This window comes from Suncus etruscus, chromosome 1, assembly GCF_024139225.1.
Source record: "Suncus etruscus isolate mSunEtr1 chromosome 1, mSunEtr1.pri.cur, whole genome shotgun sequence".
In the NCBI taxonomy this organism is placed as follows: domain Eukaryota; kingdom Metazoa; phylum Chordata; class Mammalia; order Eulipotyphla; family Soricidae; genus Suncus; species Suncus etruscus.
This window is the reverse complement of record NC_064848.1, coordinates 83,117,104-83,138,717: the sequence shown is the minus strand read 5'-3', so window position 1 is coordinate 83,138,717 and position 21,614 is coordinate 83,117,104. Positions and strand designations below refer to the sequence as shown.

The window sequence follows — 21,614 nt, the reverse complement described above, 5'->3', positions numbered from 1 at the left end:
AGAGTACAGGCGGGGGTTGGGTGGGGAGGAGGGAGATTTGGGACATTGGTGATGGGAATGTTGCACTGGTGATGGGTGGTGTTCTTTACAAGACTGAAACCCAAACACAATCGTGTATGTAATAAAGTTGTTTAAATAAAAAAAGAGTTATATCTTGGGAGAACTAGTCCCAATTATGGATAATTCCTAATTCCAAAAATATTTGACTTTAACACAAGAAGGTTATTTAGAATTATTCTGGCAACATTGGATTTGTCTTGGCAAGACTTCCTTCTGTTTGGGAATAACTAGAAGAACTGTTAATGTATGTCCCAACAAGATCCATACTCAGGAATCTCTAATGTTCTCTATCATAGAAAAAAGGATAACAGATTGAGAATTTTCATATGGTTTCTCATTAATATTGCAATAAATTCTGGTCTTGCTCAATATGTCTGCTGAAACTTTCTACCTAAAACTTGATATATGTAATTTCCTTCGTAGTTAGAAGGATAACTCCAAAGAGTATATATGAACGAACCAAAACTATTTTCTCCTAAAGGTATGTGTAAAATATAGATGATTCTCCCTTTTAGAAACTATAATGTGGCCATTTTAAAATACAATTGTTTCCAAGAAATAAAACAGTTCAACTGAGTATTTTTGTTGTTGTTTTTGTGCCACACCTGGCCACACACAGGAAGTACTCCTGTCTCTGCACTCAGAAATCGCTCCTAGCAGGACTGGGTCACCATATGGGATGTTGGGAATCGAAGCTGGTTCTGTCCCAAGTTGGCCACATACAAGGCAAATACTCTGCCACTGTGCTATCTCTCTGGCCTCTCAACTGAAATTTTTATGAACGTTGTTTATTGGACAAAGAAAGATGTGTAATTTTCTACACTTTTAAATGAAAGTGAAATTTGAGATAGATTCATTATAACTTTAAGCAAATCCAATTACATTATTATAAGAATAATTTGGGGGCAGAGAGAAAATAGCACAGCAGTAGGGCGTTTTGCCTTGCACGCAGCACATCCAGGACAGACGTTAGTTTGAATCCTGGCATCCCCATATGGTCCCCTGAGTCTGCCAGGGACAATTTCTGAGAGCAGAGCCAGAAGTAACCCATGAGCACCTCAGGTCCCCCCAAAAGAATAATTTATATCAGTTTTATTTTTATGTAAAATAAATATTACCAGGGTCCGGGTAGGTGGCGCTGGAGGTAAGGTGTCTGCCTTGCAAGCGCTAGCCTAGGACTGACCGAGGTTCGATCCCCCGGTGTCCCATATGGTCCCCCAAGCCAGGAGCGACTTCTGAGCGCATAGCCAGGAGTAACCCCTGAGCATCACCGGGTGTGGCCCAAAAAGAAACCAAAAAAAAATAAAAAATAAAAAAAAATAAATATTACCAGTAATTCTGCAGTTCATCTAAGGCTACACATTTTTATGAACAAAGGAAACAACGTTTCCATATTTAAAAAAAGTTTTTTTTTTTTTTTGTTTTTTTTTTGGCTTTTTTCCTATTCTTCAGCTCTGTTTAAGGCTGTAGCTCACTGTCATGTTCACAGAGGAGGAGAAAGGAAATACATATCTTTTCGGGGAACTGGTTGTATTTAGTAGTTAATTTGTGAAGTTAGTCTACTAACTTGTAGTGAGTGAAGAATTAGAGTTTGAACTATTTCAGAATGCCAAATACTTTCCGACTCAGTATTCATCTCTGCTTTGTCTAACTAATTTGAGAGCAGAGTTGTGGGTTCCTCCCTGTTCCTCCTCTTTCTCGTTTTCTACTTTTACAACATTAAATGCCCGAAATTGCCTCCATTTCCTGTAATTTGCGTCAGCCTGGGCAAAATCATCTTGATTTGGATCTCGGCAGTATTATCAAGACAAAACATGGCTGTAAGAATCACACTGTCTCTGACCATAAGAACTGCAGATTCATTTTTGTTTTCTTCTTGGAGGAAACTTACCATTGTTTTGTCTTGTTTCTTTATTTAGAAGGAAATTTATTAAATATTTATTTTTTTGCAGCGAATCTATTTTACCTCTTTTGGGGGGGGGCATGGGGAATCACAGCTTGAATGACTGAGTTGGAGTTTTAATAAGACTAAACTATCATAAACCAACTGATTGTTTACTCCTGAACTGAGTGTACTTATGTATTTTCCAGTTCTAGCTCATACAAGCTGTTTTGAAAAAAGGGTTTGTCTTTCCATTTTCTTCATTGCTTCTTATATAAAGTAACAAAGTTATTAAAGTCATATCATTAGGTTCCAATTTTCTTGGGACATATCTTTACAATACCTTAAGCTAAACACAATTACATTAGTTTCTGCAGAAGAGTTGCTAATTATATTGCAAAATAAGAGTGCAATTTTTAAATGACTTTTGAACTTTAGAGAACACAAGAATGGAGACCACAAATTACTTGCTTAGGACTAAATAAATTAGAAAATTATTGTAATACTGATGTCATATGAGAAATGATTTTTTTCAGCTGTCTGACAACTCTTTCATTTTAGACTTGGGAAATCAGTTTCCGAGAGGTAAACTATCACTACACCCAGGGTTTCAAAGGGGCTGATGGTAGATGATTAGTTAAGTTGAACATTTCTAATAAAAAATTATAAGAAAATTGGTTTTGTGCAAGTATCAGAAAAAAGACCTTTTAGAAAAAATGAAGACAAAACCAGTGAATTGTAAATCTTAAAGGACAGCATGGAATAAAATGTCATTAGTTAGTAAAATAATAGAGATTTTGGAAGCGATTCTATATATACATAGCACCAGGTAGGGGAATCTGAAGACCTTTTAGAAAAAATGAAGACAAAACCAGTGAATTGTAAATCTTAAAGGACAGCATGGAATAAAATGTCATTAGTTAGTAAAATAATAGAGATTTTGGAAGCGATTCTATATATACATAGCACCAGGTAGGGGAATCTGTCTACTAGAACTTGTGAGTCTTTCTGTGGTAAAGTTCTGTGATGAATATTTATAGTAGTAATAGAACTTGAGGAAAGAATAGCAAATTAAGTAGATTTTCCTCTGTTCAACCTGAATATGACAGTATAAAGACAAAAAAAAATAAACAAACACTATAGTTTTAAAGAAAATTTTATTTAACAAAAATCTAATTAAGAAGATGAAAAAACTTAAATAATTAACTATACAATAGAGGAAATATCCCTAAGTTAAGATGAAATTTGCAGTTCAATTTTCTCACCTACAATTCTGTAATTTTTAAATGAAAACTTGCCAATTGATTCTGTAAGACTAATATATTGTTAACAAAAATCTTACTATTAAACTTTATGAAAAATTATAGCCCATTAAAAGTACAGACCAATCACATTTCAAGTAAATGCAATCATCTTAAATGCACAGGAAGTTGATGAGACCCCCCCAAAATGATACAGCAGATAGGGCACTAGCCTTATAGGTTCTCCAGCATCCCATATGGTACCAACCTCTATCAGGAGTGATTCCTGAGTGTAGAGTCAGGAGTAACTAACTCCTAAACATCATTTTATGTTGCCCCCCCCCCCCACCAAATAAACAAGAATATTTGAAAGCACTGGAAGTTGAAACACAAACAAAAAGCAATGCCTTCAAAAAATAAAAAACATGATTCAACATAAGAGAAACCTTATCATTTAAAATGAAAACTACAGGACCACAAACATAACTTAGTGGTAAACAACACATGCCTTACATTCATGAGGCCCTAGGTTTGATGTTTGGTACAACAAAGTGAAAACCTCATGTTTATTACAAAGTTGACATGGATATTTTATAAGATTTAACATATAAAAACATTAAAATACTAAATTATTGCTTAAAATTAATTAAAGAGCATGAAACTGAATGTAAGCCAAACATAAACAAGTAATTAAAGCCTATTGAACAGAATTATAAGAATGTTTGTCGATTTTTGTTTTCTATATTGGTAAAATAGATTAATCAGACTGATTCTCATGCTTGAAAACCTTTTAAAGTGATAGAAAGAATTTTCAACAAGAGTACCAAGTTAGGAACTTTAATTTAGCCTAAGAGAATTTTCCAACCCCTGAAAATTTTAATGTTCCTTTGGATAGTCTTGGGGAATGAAGGAGCCAAAATAAAAACAAAGGATATTAATGGTAAAATGTCTAGTAAGTGATATCATAAACTAACATCTCAAAAAATAGCCAGTTATATGAAACTGCCACTGTGAACAATAACTGAATTAAATAATTGCATACCACATTTTCATTATCTGGGTTGTCCAAGAAACTTTAGACCTTAAACTTGGTTTAAGGTGGTCTAAGACTACTAGCAGTCCCATGTCACTAAAGCAAATATCTTTTCTTGGAATAAAAGTTTTTTTTTAATCTACCCTCGATTTAATCTCTGGATTCCCCCTAAATCAATGAACAGCATACAAAGATTAATAGCCATAGACACTGAATGAAACTGAACATAATGAAGGTATCAACAGAAAAAAAAAACATACAACAGAAACAGAGAGCTACAATATCATAATATTTCATTCAAATAAAAACCGAATTTGTTTCAATGACTTTTATAAGTCCCTCTGTTCATAACCCTCACAAATATTCTTTGCTTCCTCATCTCCAATCACGCTGATGATCCTGCTATTTTTCTGACATACAAGCACACCCACTCAGACTTTCCCTCTCTACTATAGAGACTACCTCCTTCAGATTCTTCAGACTTTGATAAGATGTACTTACCTTTATGTTTATTTGTTTTGACAACACTCTGTGCTGTACAAGTTATACTCTGGGTTCTATGTTCTGGAATTGCTCCCTATAGGGCTGAGTGGGCTAAATAGTGCTGGGAATTGAACCCAAGCCTTCCGCATACAAAACATTCAAAGCATATGTTTTGCCTGTTGAGATCTCTACCACCCCAAATATATCCTTAATTTAATAGACTTTCCCTAGACACTAAAAATGAAATCTTTCTCTTAAGTTTGAACTTTCAGTCTCATTTTCCAGCTTTATATTTTCAAGCTCTTGACACTATTAACATAAATTATCTTCTATTTGTTTCATTTCATTTTCCATCTTTCACCATCATAATAAAAATTTTGAAGGGCAAAGACCTTTACTGTCTAATTTGCTAATACTTACAAAATGCCTAGAATATTAGAATAGTATCTAATGACCAGGAAATGCTAAAGATATTTTAATAGAATAAATCAAAGCATAGAGATAGATAGCTTAGAACAGTGCCTGGTTCAAAGTTCTGATTTAATATACATTATTATTTCCAGTATTAAAATGAAGAAAAAATGTAGGCCTTAAAGATATGGGTCCTAATTCTTGCTTACATATCATCAGAATAGCTATAAGTAAGACTATTTCACTGATATATTTATGAAAATTCTTTATTTATGACTGAGACCAAAGTAACTTTATAACTTTATGGACTGTTTTGAAACTCATCACGAGTGGTTCTTTCCCAGATTAAGTCCCATACAAATTCTACTTACAGCAATTCCATTTTCAATCCAGGTGACAGTGGGAACAGGGATGCCTGTTGCTGTACAGCGCAGAGTCACAAAGGAGCCAAAGGTGACATTGTGGGATTCAGGAGCTCTCAGAATTCTTGCAAAAACTGTTAGGAAAACAGAAGCAAGTGATTTTTCTGTGAATGGTCAAACTGGAGGGGTCTTTAAAAAAATAGAACAAAAATTAAGTCATATTTTCTTTTCTAAATGTTTCAATTAAACCCTCTGTCTTAGGGACAACACCGCATGCCGTGCCCTGACCTTAAAACCATTAAAGCTATGACCTTTACCACTACAGGAAATGGCAAGTTTATTCTCATCACTGGTGGATGAGAGCTTGACTATGCTTAAAGTATTTATCCCCCAGATATCCAAATGGCAAGTTCAAGGTGAATTCAAACTCTTGTTTAAATGACTCAGAGTAGCCCTCCTTTTTAGGAGGACTTCGTTCCTTTTTGGAACACACCTAGAGAAGCTCAGGTCTTACTCCTGGCTCTTAGCTCAGGACCACTCCTGCAGGCTATAGGAACCTTATGGTGTGCTAGGGATTTATCCCAAGTTGGCTACATGCATGGCAAATACCCTATCTGCTATACTATTGCTCCAGCCCAAAAAGTAACTCTCTTTGATCATCCAACATTCACTTTTATCATTCTCTTTATGGATTTTTCAGATCTTATCTTATTTTTGTCTATGATCTCTTTCTCTCTCCCCCCCCCCCCCGGTAGATTGTGAGTTTTCAGCGACCCAAATCTCTCTCTGCATAGCCCATTACGAAGACTCAGAGGACCTATCCAGTTAGCTACACCAGTGTACAAATTACAGAGACCAACTTGGTGTTCAGGGCTACAAACATCTGCTTAAAGGTGGGAGTAGAAGAGGGACGTAGCAATAATACAGCAGATAAGTTTCTTGCATTCAACACAACCAATTAGAGTTTGATCCCTGTTACCACATATATAGTCCCCGGAACCTTCCAGGGCTGATGCTTGAACACAGAGCCAGGAGTAACCTGAGCACAGCTGGTTGTGGGCCAAACAAATAAAAAAGATGAAGGTGAAGAGTACAATTCTATTGGAATTCCCAACAAACAAGGCTCAGCAGTGAAATGGAATATTTAAAAGTTGAAACTATTTTGGATGGATCTGAAGCAACTGCTCATCAAGACTAGATCACACAGGTGTTCCCTACTGGAAATTGTACATGTTTCAAGTAGGTAACTCAGCTAACATATCATGTACATTTTTCACCAAGTAGATAAGCCAAGTAGGAGGCCATGTACATGTTGCATTTGGGCTCATTGTAAACCCCCTGATCATCCATGGTATACAACACAGCTGAGTATAATGTCAGATAGTAAATGAATGATCATCCTTCTAGAATTTCAGATACTAAAATTTCATAATAAACTGTTTATCCCATATTAGAGTCTTTTGGGGTTTGCAAGGACAGAAGCAATGGAAATTACATGAGGAAATGTAGTTAACATTATAAACAACTTCATGAATATGAGAGCTTCCTGATAAATAGCTGGTTTTCTCCAAGAAGTCAAATGTACCTGTGCTTGACTGTGATTTCCATTAAGAGAAAAGAAGCAAGAAAGTAAAAGGAAATTGTTCTCTCCTGAATGCCCATATTCTTGTCAAAAGACAAACTTGGCCCTCTTTTCAAAATTGGGAGGTAGTTTCTAGCCAGTCTGAATACCTCAAAGAAATCTGCAAATGTCTTTTGGGTTTCCACTCAGATTTAAAAAAAAAAATCATAATACTGTTGCTATTCTTAGTCTTGTTTATATTTATAACACTTAGCATGATGTTACAATTACTTTTTATATTTCCTTCTGGAATATAAGTAGCACAAAGGCAGAGCTAATTCTGTTCATTAGCACAGTATAATTTGTAGAAAAATGATAGATATGTCCAGAGTCACACATAATGTGTGGTGGAAACTCCATAAATATTTGTTAAATAAATGAATGAATAAGTAGTTCCTCTGCTTGTTAAAGTGAGAGATAGTAAAAATGCCCAGAGACAATATAGAGGAGGGCTGAAAGGACTAGCTCATGATACGAAGCTCACCACAAAGAGTGGTAAGTTCAGTTAGAGAAAAAAAACTACACTGACAACTATCATAACAATGTTAGAGGGAAGTAGAAAGCCTGTTTACTTTGGTGATGGGGGGGGCACTGGTGATTGGGATGTTCTTTACATGACTGAAACTGAACTACAATCATGTCTATAATCAAGGTGCTTAAATAAAGTTTTTTAAAAAATTAAGTCAAAGATAGGTAGATTAGAAAGAAAGAATAAAGTAAAAAAGAAAAAGAAAGAACGGAAGAAAGAAGAAAAGAAAGAAAGAAAGAGAAAGAAAGAAGGAAAGAAAAAAGAAAGAAAGAAGAAAGAAAAAGAAGAAAGAAAGAAAGAAGAAAAGAAAGAAAGAAGAAAGAAAGAAAGAAAAGAAGAAAGAAAGAAAGAGAAGAAAGAAAGAAAGGAGAAGGAAGAAAGAAGAAAGAAAGAAGAAAGGAAGGAAGAAGAAAGAAAGAAAGAGGGAGAAAGAAGAAAGAAAGAAAGAAGAAAGAAAGAAAGAAATAGAAGAAAGAAAGAAGAAAAGAAGAAAGAAGAAAGATAGAAGAAAGAAAGAAGAAGAAGAAAGAAAAAAGAAAGAGAAAGGAAGGAAGAAGAAAAGAGGGAGAGAGAGAAAGAAAGGAAGAAAGAAAGAAAGAAAGAAAGAAAGAAAGAAAGAAAGAAAGAAAGAAAGAAAGAAAGAAAGAAGAAAGAAAGAAAGAAAGAAAAAGAAAGAAAGAAAGAGAGAGAAAGAAAGAAAGAAAGAAAGAAGAAAGAAGGAAGGAAGAAAGAAAGAAAGAAAGAAAGAAAGAAAGAAAGAAAGAAAGAAAGAAAGCTGAAGGAAGGAAGAAAGAAAGAAAAGAAAGAAAGAAAATGAGAATCCCCGTCTCTCCAAGTAACCATTCTTCCAGAACGCAACAAACAAGGATTTGGGTTAATTATATTAACCAAGTCAGGTTTCTTCTTCTTAGAACTTAGAGGGAAAGGCAGCAGAGTGGAAAGATCCAAAGAGGTTAATAAAATAAAAGTCATGTTAGTTCAGTTCTTAGATGAAGGAATAGAAAACATAATTTTTTAATTCAGCTTCATCAGCCATAACTTGTATATTTTATCCTCATAATTATTTGTTATTTCTTTCAAGCCTGAGAGGTAGGTACACATGTGGTAAAATAAATTCCAATATATTTAGCAAGCATTGAAAATAATAAAGCCAGTTGCAATTTGAAAAATCACTGTTAAACTAACCTTCGGGGATGATAATATACTCATAAATTTAGATATAGTTTAATCATAAATCTATTATTTTAGCAGTGGTCACAAATGGGAAACATGTTGTAGGTTAAGAAAATATATTCTAGATAATTAATTTAAAAAGTAGTAAGTTTTAGTGTTATTTAAAATCTCTATTTTGCCTTTTATTTGCATAAAAGAAAATATAAAAATGTTTTCACATGAACAACCAAATATTTAATAGAAAAAGCATAAAACTACTCAGCAATGTGGAAAATGTTTACAATTATTTGATATCAACTTTTAGAGGGGAAAGATGACCTAATGTTTTCTTTCTGCTTTCTGCATAGGTTTTATTTATAATTTTTCTTTTACTATGGGCTCTTAGCCTTTACTTTCTTGTGAGCAGGTAAGTTCTTGTTTGCTGTAACATAGAAAATAAACATGGTGAAATATTTATTCCTGGTTTTCTGTCATAAGACCTATTCATGAATCTGGGGCTATATTTGTAATACTAACTGCAGACTGAGAATTTTATATTTATAATTAGTTTCGAGGAGCTAATGATTCCAAAATCGTTTATTACATAATCATGCCATGCCCCCTTTCCCTCCCTTTTATTTTCAAAACTTTTTTCAGATACATAGTAAATTTATTGTTTGCCATCTTAATGGGGACCTAACTAGCAATAAGGAGATTTATTTTACACTGAAATTGCTCTGGTAGTATAATGAAAAGTCTGGCGGGCAAGGAATCCATGCTGAGTCCTGAAATTAATGAGCAGTTTGGCTTGAGATGAATTAGCTTTCTTTTCTCGGTAAGGAAACAGGACCGGAGGAACACTTGAGCCCCTTATAAATTCTCTAGCTCAACAATTATGTCAAGGCACACAATCAGCTCACATGGATTTTATTTTCTTTTTAATTCCCTACTTTCCCTTAAATGGGGTTTGAAGGTTACTTGACTCAAACCAGCAATGACCAGCAGTAGTAAATTGAAAATAAATCAATCAAAGTTTCAAAATACTTAGGAGCGGTTGAAATGATTTATCTAAATTTAGGTGTAAGCCTCCTGATATTTAGAAAAGACTCAACTACCTTTTTTGAGATACTAAGTAGATGCTTTTTCAGATAATGCCAGCCTGAAGTTTTCTTAGAGATAAGGACCATATTTCTTGTCAATGAGAATCGAAGGTCATCTAATTGAGGGAACACTCTCCTGGTATTGTAGAATTTTCCCAAACATTTGATCTGTAGTCAGCTTTTACTAAGTACATGACCCTAAAGAGGTATTTTTAAGTGCCATTAAAATAACTAATTTTGATGGGTTTGGTGTGATTTAGAGCAATGATGTAATACTTGTACTCATGAAGTCATAATAATTAAAAAGTCTGAACTGGCACCTTGACATTTTTATGCATCTGAAGTTTCTAACATCCCCCAAAGATTTTTATCCAAGTGTAAATTTCTATTTCAATTTGCTTATGATTTATATTATCATACTGATTTATGTAATTTTACTTTGCGTTTTTCAGAGTTTGAGTACTCTGTAAGGGGAAACTTTTTCTGTTCATCCTATCTAAAAAGAAAATCATCAAAAACTAAGTTATATGGTTAAGCAGTCCCTCTATTTGCACTTTTAAATACTGCAACAATACTTCCCATATGTTATTTGTTACTCCTTTGCAAAAACAATGGCAGTAAAAATCATTAAAAAAAATCAACAAAACAATAAAGTGAAACCATACATAGAAAAAGAAGTAGTGCAAAAAGAGAAAATATACCTTTTGTATCTTGCTCAGGCTCACTCTCTTCTATTAATAGAAACAAGAGGAAACCAAATGAACAAACAGGATAAACATCCAAACAAACACAAGGCATCATGAAAAGGGAAAATTTCAACCAGGAAGCATCACCTATGCAAGATTAAGTCAACTTTGTTTTTTATTTATTTTAATAAGAAGCCAACACAATCAAGGAAAACTTTTGACCTTTGAAAAGTATATTATCAAATTACACAAAAATGTAAATTTTTACTGTTAGTCAGGCAGGATTACATAGAAAATAAATCAGGACACACACCAAACCATAGCTCATTCATGCATTTTTATCTTAATTCGACAATCATCCTTTCTTTAAGGACCACAGGCTGCCTACTATTCTCATAAATTATGTTTGCCCTCCTAGCTTGCCTCAAGAGGCCCTGCTGTGAAGTCAGCGATGTTGAATCTGGGATCTCAGCTATCATTTCTATGGCAATAGACTCCTGTTGTGGTAAACAGGGGATTAGGGATTTTCTGTAGAACAGAGCCTACCACCAACAGAGCGTCCTTTTCATCCACATGCAGTAAGCAGAAAAGAAGCAAATCATTTTGTTCTTAAAAGCCATCAGTGAAGCTAGCTACCAAGAAAAAAAATGTCTAAGTGTCTAAACTGGGAAGAATGAATTAAGAATTCATACATTTTTCACAAATCCTAGAAAATAGAAAACGAGAGGTTTAATTATTATAAAATGTCCAATATAACACTATCAGAGGAGGATTTCTTCACAGAGCTTCTTTTCTTTCTTGAAGTTTTGTTTGTTTATGTCAGCTTAGCTTTCTTTTAAATGGTGTTAAACCAAATGCAAGACTATTCTGTAGTATAAAATAGCAATGCTATTGTTAATGACTTTTAATGATGAGATGACATTCGTATAGTTCATTTCAGTTTACGAATATTATACAACTTTTTTAAGATCTTGTTTACACTTACTATCACTGCATATAAACAGAATTGATGTTTTACAACCCATTTTCCAGATAATGAGTTTGGGTCTCAGAGATGTATAGCAGAAATGCTTGTCTTCTAATCAAATGATGTACTAAGAAACTCTTATTTTTAAAGACAAATAATCTCTTAAACACAAGTGAATCTATAAACATTCTTATTTAAATTTACTCTTTTACTTTACTTTCCAGTACCCAACTCAGTAGAACCTATCAGTCTTGCTTGATTACTATTCAAGTCAAAAACAACTGGAAATTGATTTTGTTTTGCTTTTATGGTATTTTGGGGGTGATGTGTGGGGTCACACCTAGCATTGTTCAGAGATTATTCTTTGCTCTAAACTCCAGAATCACTCCTGGCAGTGCTTAGTGGCCATTGGAAGCCAGAGATCAGATTGAATACAGGTTGGCCATGTGTAAGACAAGTTTCATGCCCACTGGTATTACTTCAACCACTATTTCTCCAAAGTGCGAATTTTTATGTAGAACACATTTATAGTTAAATGAATTCAGGGGCTATCTGTTGACCATTCTTCTAAATAAAGAAATGATTTCATCTAACATTCCTCACAATAAAGCATAGGAATTAGATAAATGAGTTTTTCCCCATATAGTTATTGGTCATCTGGACACCAGAAAATTGCAGAGATTCTCTGAAAGAAAAACCTTTATCAGAAGATAGAAATGAAGAGATGAATTAATAATTGGGCCAAATTAAATGTTGTGAAAAATTATAATTGTGTTCCTTTGAGCTGTACCTATATTTTCAGTTCCTTAGCATAATGTGCTTGTTAAAACTTGAAATACATATGAGTGTCTGAAGTAGTATGGAGTTTTCATGAAAACGTTAAATATCTTTAGTCTCCAGAATGTTCTACCTCCAAAATATTGTTTTACTAAGGAAGAATGTCTCAGTAAGTTCTGAGACTTTTTTTTTTTTTTTTTTTTTTTTACCATTATACTACTCATTTTTAGGGATCTGGAGCAAGTACAGATAAATTCTGAGTTTCCTTTCTATTTTGTTCCATGATCTTTTACAGGGTTAAATTTCAGTGTTTAGAAAACAATACTGATTTTCCTTTGCTATTTCGCACTTGGTATCTATTGTTACAATTCTTGTTACAATTGTTGTAGTTTGTTTTGGAATAGGAAATAGTACAAAGCTTTAAGAGAGTACATTCATTTATTTCTAGTAGATATAGAAAACCAACTCAAGGGATGAAATATTAAAACCACCATTTTACTAAGAGGCCACAGTTTTACCAGGATTTGTACTTTTAATTATAGATGATCAAAAATTTTATATTCTTGTTATACAAATATACTTATACATACTTCATTTTTAATACACATATGCTCATACATATGAACACAAAACTGAGGTTATGTTACATTAAAGAATATTATGAAAAAATCCTGAAAAATTACGTAAAGCTTGAGTACATACATTAATGTATGAGAATTTTTTATGTTTTTTGTTTTTTTGGTTTTAGTTTTGGGCCACACCTGGCAGCGCTCAGGGGTTGCTCCTGGCTCTTCCCTCAGAAATCACTCCTACAGTGGTACATCGGTAGGGCATTTTGCCTTGCACGTGGCTAACCTAGAATGGACCACGGTTTGATCCCCCAGCGTCCCATATGGTTCCCCAAGCAAGAGCGATTTGAGCGCATAGCCAGGAGTAATCCCTGAGCATCACCGGGTGTGGCCCCAAAATACAAAAACAAACAAAGAAAAAGAAATCGCTCCTGGCTCAGGGGACCATATGGGATGCCACATCGCCTGGGTCAGCTTCATGCAAGGCAAATGCCCTACCATACCGGCCTGGTATAAGATTTTTTTATTACAAGTTCCAATTGTTGTCATAGTTTTCCTGTTTACTGAGGAATAATATCGCACTTATCCCTCTTGACTTCTGAACTTGTTTTGCCATTCATAAATTTTAAGATATTTAATTTTATAGTCTTTGTTATCCTTTAATTGCTAAAGTCTTATTTAAAGTCTCTGCTGAAATGAATTTCTTATCCCCAAAATTTATTACTGATTTTCTTGGACTGTAAGAGAACACAGTATTCATTTTTTCCTCTTAAAATTCAGTACAATTTCTTATGAAAGAAGAAAAGGATTTTCAAAAATTTTTAAAAATAGCTAAATTATTATTATATTTTCTCTCTCTGCTTTCTTGGGGTTGCTTAGAAAATATTAAGGACAGAATAAAAATCTTCTCTTATTGGAAGTTTAATTAAATATAATTAGATATTATTATGTTTGAGATATAATCAACATCCAAATTACACAGAAAAGCTATCATTTTCTTGAATGCTTTTAGAGGAACTTAGTATTATCATATCAACCAATCAGAAACAACTGGTTTATATTACTATAAATATTTGTATATTATAGTAGTATTACGTTGCCACACTAGATCACTAATACCATTATATGCATTCAACTCTCTTTTTCACATTTACTCTATATTTTTGTTTGTTTGTTTGTTTATTTTGAGCCATACCTGGTGATATTCAGGGGTTACTCCTGGCTCTGCACTCAGAAATTGCTCCTGGCTTGGGGAACCACATGGGACGCTGAGGGATTGAACCATGGTCTGTCTTAGGTCAGCTATGTGCAAGGCAAACGCCCTACTGCTGCACCACCACTCTGGCCCCTTACATTTGCTCTTATTAAAGTATATCTCCCCTTGAAGTTCAAGAGATAGAATAGGGGTTAAGGTATTTGTCTTGCATCAAGTCTGCCATAGTTCAATTTCTGAGCAAAAGGTTCCTTGAGTACTGTTGGGTATGGCCCAAAACCTCCCTCTAAGAAATGTTTTATCTACCCAGTCTTGAACATTCATATGTATGAAAGTGAGTTGATTCTAAAACAAAAATAAATTAAGGTTTCTTTTTTCTATTCAATTCACTTTCTTGACTGGAGGAGTAAATTTAGGATGCTATCTCTTTTCTCATGAATAGAGGAAAAGATAGGGTTTCCTGGTAGAGATAAAAGACATGCCTTTCATAACAGCATACAGATATGAAGACTGTGAGGACAGAAAAGAACAAAAACCATACAAAAAACATAACTGTGGTATGGCTTCCATTCTTTTGAGCATTCTAGTGATGAGAATTAACAAGAAAAAAGAAGTTTTTGTTAGATTTTTAGTGGGTCGGAAAGTTCTTGCCTTCTAGGGTAGCATTGAGATCTTCTCTTCATGAATTATTATGAGAAAGAAATGCAGAAATAAAGCAAAAGATGTTATGAATGAAACAAAATATAATCTTGCCAATTCTATCTTGAGTGAGTACTGGAGAGTGTTGAGTAGTAACCAATGCTGGAATCATGAAAAGAAGAATTTGTGATATGTATGAAAGATCTTTTACAACTTCCAATTCTCTCAGTTGTTAGGTTCAAATCAGCATAAGTAATAAATCACAAAAGTAATAATAAATTATAATAATAGATATTTAATTTAATTTGTAATTAAATTTAATTTTTAATTAATTAAATTTGTAATTAACTGGCCAGAGAGTTACTACAGCAGTAGGGCCTTTGCCTTGCTTGCAGAAGAACGGTGGTTCGAATCCCAGCATCACATATGGTCCCCTGAGCCTGCCGGGGTGATTTCTGGACATAGAGCCAGGAGTAATTTCTGAGCGCTGCAATTAATTTAATTTAATAAATAAATAAATAATAAATGACAGATAGGAGCAACAAAGGTTGCAGTTAAAAGTTAAGAGAATCAAACATGGATTTAGGCTATCTAATTAGAACTATTGCACTGAAATTTATTTCCAAGAAATTGTTTGGGAGGGGTCACACATGGAAACGTTCAGGGGTTGCTCTTGGCTCTGCACTCAGAAATTGCTCCTTGCAGACACAAGGGACCATATGGGATGTCTGGATTAGAACCACCATCCATCCTGTATTGGCTGCATGCAAGGCAAACACCCTACCTCTGTGCTATCTCTCTGCCCCCTCTGAGAATTTTTATTTTATAAAATAGAAAAGTCATTAAGATATGTACTATGTGATGTATGCTGTATGGATAATAGTACTTGATGATGACCCTCAGATCAGTGGAACAGACTTGAGTATTCAAAGAATGTTCCCCAGACATGCAATCCATTAATCTTTGATAAAGGGGCAAGAAATGCAAAATGGAGTAAGAAAAGCCTCTTCAACAAGTGGTCCTGGAACAACTGGTCAGCCATATGCAAAAAAACAAACTTGGACCTCCATCTAACACCATGCACAAAGGTCAAATCCAAGTGGATTAAAGACATTGATATTAGACCAAAAACCATAGGTATATAGAAGAATACATAAGTAGAACACTCCATGACATTGAGACTAAAGGCATCTTCAAGGAGGAAACAGCATTGTCCAAACAAGTGGAAGCAGAGATAAACAGATAAAGTTATATTGAGCTGAGATGCTTCTGCACCTCAAAGGAAACAGTGCCCAGGATGCAAAGGCCAACCACAGAATGGGAGAAACTATTTACCCAATACCCATCAGATAAAGGACTAATATCTAAAGATATACAAGGTACTGACAGGTCTTAATAAGAAAGAAAACGTCTAACCTTATCCAAAAAATGAGGAGAAGAAATGAACAGACACTTCCTCAAAGAAGAAATACAAATGGCCAAAAGGCACATGAAAAACTGTTCTACATCACTGATCATCAGGGAGATGCAAATCAAAACAATGGGATACAGATACAGATACAGAGACTGGCACACATCACAAAGAACAAGAACATTCAGTGCTGGCGAAGATGTGGAGAGAAAGGAACTCTCATTCACTGCTTGGTGAGAATGCCATCTAGTCCACCCTTTATGGAAAACAATATGGAGATTCCTCAAAAAATTGAAAATTGAGCTCCTATATTATCCAGCTACACCACTCCTAGGTATATACCCTAGGAACACAAAAACACAACACAAAAGTGCCTTCTGCACACCTGTATTCATTACAGTACATTTACAATAGCCAGAATCTGAAAACAACCTAATGGCTAAGGAAACTGTGGTACATATACACAATGGAATACTAGCAGTCATCAGAAAAAAAAATGAAGTCATTAAATTTCCCTATACATGGATGGACATGGAAACTATTATGCTGAGTGAAATAAGTCAGAGGAAGAGAGCTAGACACAAATGAAGCTTAACACAAAGAATGGTGAGTGCAATTAGCGAAATAACTACACTGACAACTATCATGAGAAAGGTAATAAGTGAGAGAAATGGAATGCCTGGCATGAATATAGGCAAGAGGGGGACAGAGGGAGTTGGGAGGCATTGGTGGTGGGAATGTTTCACTGGTGAAGGAGGATGTTCTTTTTTATAACCAAAACTGCAAACATGTTTGTGATCATGGCACTTAAATAAAGATACTAAAAAAAAATACCATAGATATGTGAACCACTGATATTCTATTATTATGTTATTTATCTGAAGTTGAACTTTAACTGAACTTTTTTGTTTTATTTTTAAAATCTGACAGCCTTTTCTCTCGTTCATTCACCAATTTCTGTATGTCAATGGAGAATACTAGGAGCTATATTTTTTTATACAGGCAAATAAAAATAGTACTCAATGTTTATGCTTCTTATAATAGCTTTATAATTGATAACTTGAATTTCTAGGTGAGTAAAATACCACCTGGAAAAATCAGCACTGTTGAATTCTTTGAGATAATAATAAATATTTTCATTATCTTACCTAAGCCATAGGATTGTATTTCATGGTAAGTTATATTAAATAACATTATGATGATGATTAGCATAAAGACTGCTAATCAAGATGGTGACATAAGTTCGAACATAAAAAGAATATATCCAGGACAAGTGCATAACAACAGTACATGAGACAAATTTTTGTTACCTCAAAAAACCAAGTCATGTTCAAAATTAAGATGAGCAGCTCAGAAAACAAGATGGTAAATAGAGACACTCACACTTGACAAAAAGGAGTTGCTATGTTACAATTCTCTGTACAGGGAGAAAGAAATTGAAGTTTAGTTTTATGAGCAATGGCTTGAGGTAGATTGTGATTGGAGGCTTATTACTTGAAACCAAATGCAGAGGGAGAAACGTTCTTACTTGGAAAGGGTATTAAAGAGGTAGTTACAGTTTTGTAGTCAGAATTTATACTATATTTTTACTCCTCTTGGTGACTGGAAGTTGAATAGGGGGATCATCACTTCTACTTTGCAACTTCTTGTTTATAGCGAGGAAACAAAAAGCAACTTAAAATTACTGGAAAGGTAAATATTATTTCAGAGAGCTATAATACCATTTCCTTCAGTAAATAATAATTTCAAATAACACCAGAAAAATGAATGCTAAGAAAATTAATATCTTGGGGCCAGAGAGATGGATGCAAATCCATGGAGGTAAGGCATTTGCCTTGCATGCAGAAGGCTGGTGGTTCAAATCCAGGCATCCCATATGGTCCCCCAAGCCTGCCAGGAGTGACTTTTGAGCCTAGAGCCAGGAGTAACCCTTGAGCGCTGCTGGGTGTGACACCTCCCAAAAAAAAGAAGATTAATATCTTAATAATTAATTGAGAGATTACTATGGGAGACAATTAAATAATGTAAAAAGAAAGCTTAAGACCATAAAAAATGTAGGGCAATTATATTATAAGTCAATCTGGTAATGCGTGCATATTAGAGGGAAAAGTAATCAACTCATGATTTTAAAGTGAGTTCAAAATCCTCCCTCGGAAGAATAGAGTCTAATTTCTCCCCTTGCATATAAACTTGACTTAATGACTCACTTTTAACAAATGAAATGTGCCAGAACAACTGTGTCAGCATCCAAATGTAGGTCATAAAAAAGCTTGCCTAATCTTCTTCATACTCTATTAGATAACCCATTCTAGGGTAAGCAAGACACTGTATTCTGAAGATACTTAAACTTTTGTGGAGAGATCCTGTAGAAAGAAGTGGAATCTTATTGCAAGACTGCATTAATTTGTATCAACTTTTGGGTAAACTATATTTAAAGATTAGGATTATTTACTGCTTTAGTTGAGAAGACTAGTGAAGATACTGCCCAAATGTAAATTTAATTAGAATTTTCTATTATAGAGGCTGGAGAGACAGCAGAGTGGTAGGGCATTTGTCTTTCATGCGGCTAACCCTGGATGGATCCGGTTCGATTCTCAGCATCCCATATTGTCCCCAAACTTGCCAGGAGAGATTACTGAGCGCAGAGTCAGGAGTAATCCCTGAGCATCACTGGGTGTAGCCCAAAAACAACCAATCAATCAATCAATCAATAAACTGCTTAAAAAAAAGAATTTCCTATTATACATGTGTCTAAAAGATAAAAGTAATTAATTTTATATGGGCCTAAAAGATAAAAGCAATACTGAAATTTTATCAAATATTGAAAATAATAAATATATTAAATATTAAAACATTCAAAATCAGCAGAGTATTTTGAAGCTGTAATAAAATGAGAATAAAACATATTAGTAACTTATGTTAGAAAACGTTTATAAAAGAGGCAGAGAGAAGAAACAGTATAATAAATAGAACAAGTGATGATAAAAATAAATACAAACAATAATAGAATTAGATTTTCAGAATTAATATAGAGATTTAAAGCTTACAAAAATATAAACTTTATAACTATATTACAAACATTCTAGCTAGATCCTGCACAAGAAATAGAAGAAAGGCTGAACAGAAAGGGATAGAAAAAGAACCAAAGGACATGGAAAACATCAAACAAAAGGACATAATAATAATAATAATATTAATACCAGACAGTACAAAATATAATAAGATGCATTAACTGAAGTAAAATGAATCATACTCAAAAGTAAGTTCACAACCCTAAATGGAATGCAATAATTACCATACACACAACAATCTGATCTTAAAACATGTCAAACTGAAATTGATAAAATAAGAAGCTATTGCAAGGAAAGCTATTATAAAGCTGATTTTTTTAAGCAGAAGCTTATTGAGAGTTTACTGTCATTGTTCACCATGAATGTTGAATAATCTACATTAGAAGACAAAGTCTATTTCAAAAGATCACAGTATTTTCTTCAAACATAACTCCTGGAGGAAAGTAATTGTCTTCCTTGCTTGCCTATAAATCTAAACGCAATTTCATTTTCTGACACAGTTTATATTTATTGAAATAAAAATCAGGAAGTTGATAAGTGCTATGAAGCAACCTCTCAAAACCGAAAGCAATAAATTCTCCTCCATTTGAGTTATTTTTGCCTCTAATCTGACTTTTTAAATATAAATTGTGAGTTTTCCAATACTCTGCAAGAGTTTGATTTGAGACAGCATTAAAAATTAAGGTGACATGAAAATTTATAAAAGTGAAATATATATATTAAGAAACAAACATAAAAACTGTACCAGTAATATAAAATCCTGCTTTTTGCTTTTTAAAAATATTCTATTTCTGAGAAACGTAGTACCATAGCATTAAATTGTGTTTAATTTTTTTGAAAAAAATCTCTGAGTATCTGGTACTCTAAAAAAACCATCATAGAATCTTTTCCAAGGACATCCTCAGAAGCTAGAAAATTCAAATTTTATTGGGGTCAGAGAGAAAATACAGCAGGTAAAATGCTGACCCCGCATGTGTGGACCCAGATTTGGTCACTGGCATACAATATGGTATCCTGAGCTTTGCCAAAAGTGATCCCTGAGTGCAGAGCAAGTAATAAGCCCTGAGTACAGCAAGGTATGGCTACCTAATCAGAAAAACTAAACCAAAACAAAATCGTATCAATATCACAGCCTTATGTATATAACATATATTAATTTATTGTAGCCAAATAATAATCCAAACAGGCAGATCTGGGTTTGAATCTTCACTATAATTTTTGAACTTTAGTTTCTTAAAGTTTAAAATGTATCTCCAATTCATAGAGTTATGGAGAAAAATAAGTTAAATGATTGCCTAAAAGCAAATAATATGAAACCACAGATATAGCTAGAGAATATTGGTGCAGGATAAGAATATTTTGAAGACAGGTTGTCTAGGCTTCTTTTTCCCTTTGCAGAACAATTTCTATCTCTAAATGTCTTCCTGGCTCACGAAAGCTGTCTCTCCAACTTCAGAGTGACTTTAAACTTTTATCTTAAATTTAATTTTTATTGCAACCTCCTTTAGCTAACTGTATCCCAGCTTGAATACTTTTTTTCCTGTGTGTTCACATTAGTCATGCACTTAAAAATCATTCTTTGCTTTAATTATCTGAGAAGAATCTCTCTCATCAAAGCATTTCTAAAATGTTCATCAATATTAGATCTTTTAATCTATTTTTAAATAGGCTACCTTCGTCTTTTCTAACACTTAATTTAAAAAAATGACTGAGCTATGGAGGCCTGTAAGAAGATATGCACCATAAGGAGTCATTTCTAGGATCCTTTTAAGAAAAAAAAAATGGTTGAAAAGTAATCATATTAGGTCTCTTAGTATTTTGTTTCCAAACAGATTCCTCTCTGGTTTTCCAATTACTAAAAGAAAACCTGACAATAACAATTTAAACCAAAGTAAATATTTGTTTTTCTTTCCTGACTTCTTGGTAGCTAAAGCAAAGAAACCTGATGCTAGGGTGCAGCCACTGTTTACATTTCTGTCCCCTTTGAAGCAGAACGATAGAAGCAGAGGGTTATCTATTCTGGCGCCCTGCCCTGCCCTCTCAAAAGGAATCAGAATGCAAACTCCTTTCTAAAACACACATAGTACCCCCCTACACACTCCCCGATTCTCTTCTTTGAGTTCACCAGGAAGGCTTGCCTGCCTCTGTGCCAAAAGTGGTTTGTGCAGGGGATCTCTCTCTCTCTCTCTCTCTCTCTCTCTCTCTCTCTCTCTCTCTCTCTCTCTCTCTCTCTCTCTCTCTCTCTCTCTCTCTCTCTCTCTCTCTCTCTCTCTCTCCCTCTCCCTCTCCCTCTCTCTCTCTCTCTCTCTCTCTCTCTCTCTCTTTTTGTGTGTGTGTGTGTGTGTGTGTGAGATAGCATCATTGGCCTCGCTTGTAAATATGGGAATGAATAATAATTATGAATAAG

General features: G+C 34.1%; 1 protein-coding gene across 3 annotated transcripts in view; it reads right to left on the bottom strand.

Annotated features, from left to right (window-relative positions):
• MUSK (muscle associated receptor tyrosine kinase) overlaps positions 1–21,614 on the bottom strand; it is a 99,291-nt gene that overhangs the window by 37,313 nt on the left and 40,364 nt on the right. For 2 of the 3 annotated variants that reach the window (XM_049784575.1, XM_049784584.1), the window contains exon 6: positions 5,482–5,606. In XM_049784575.1, the coding sequence (XP_049640532.1) occupies positions 5,482–5,606 (125 nt within the window). Of the gene's footprint in view, positions 1–5,481; positions 5,607–10,575; positions 10,606–21,614 lie in introns of all 3 variants that reach the window. The other variant, XM_049784580.1, reaches the window with a different exon arrangement.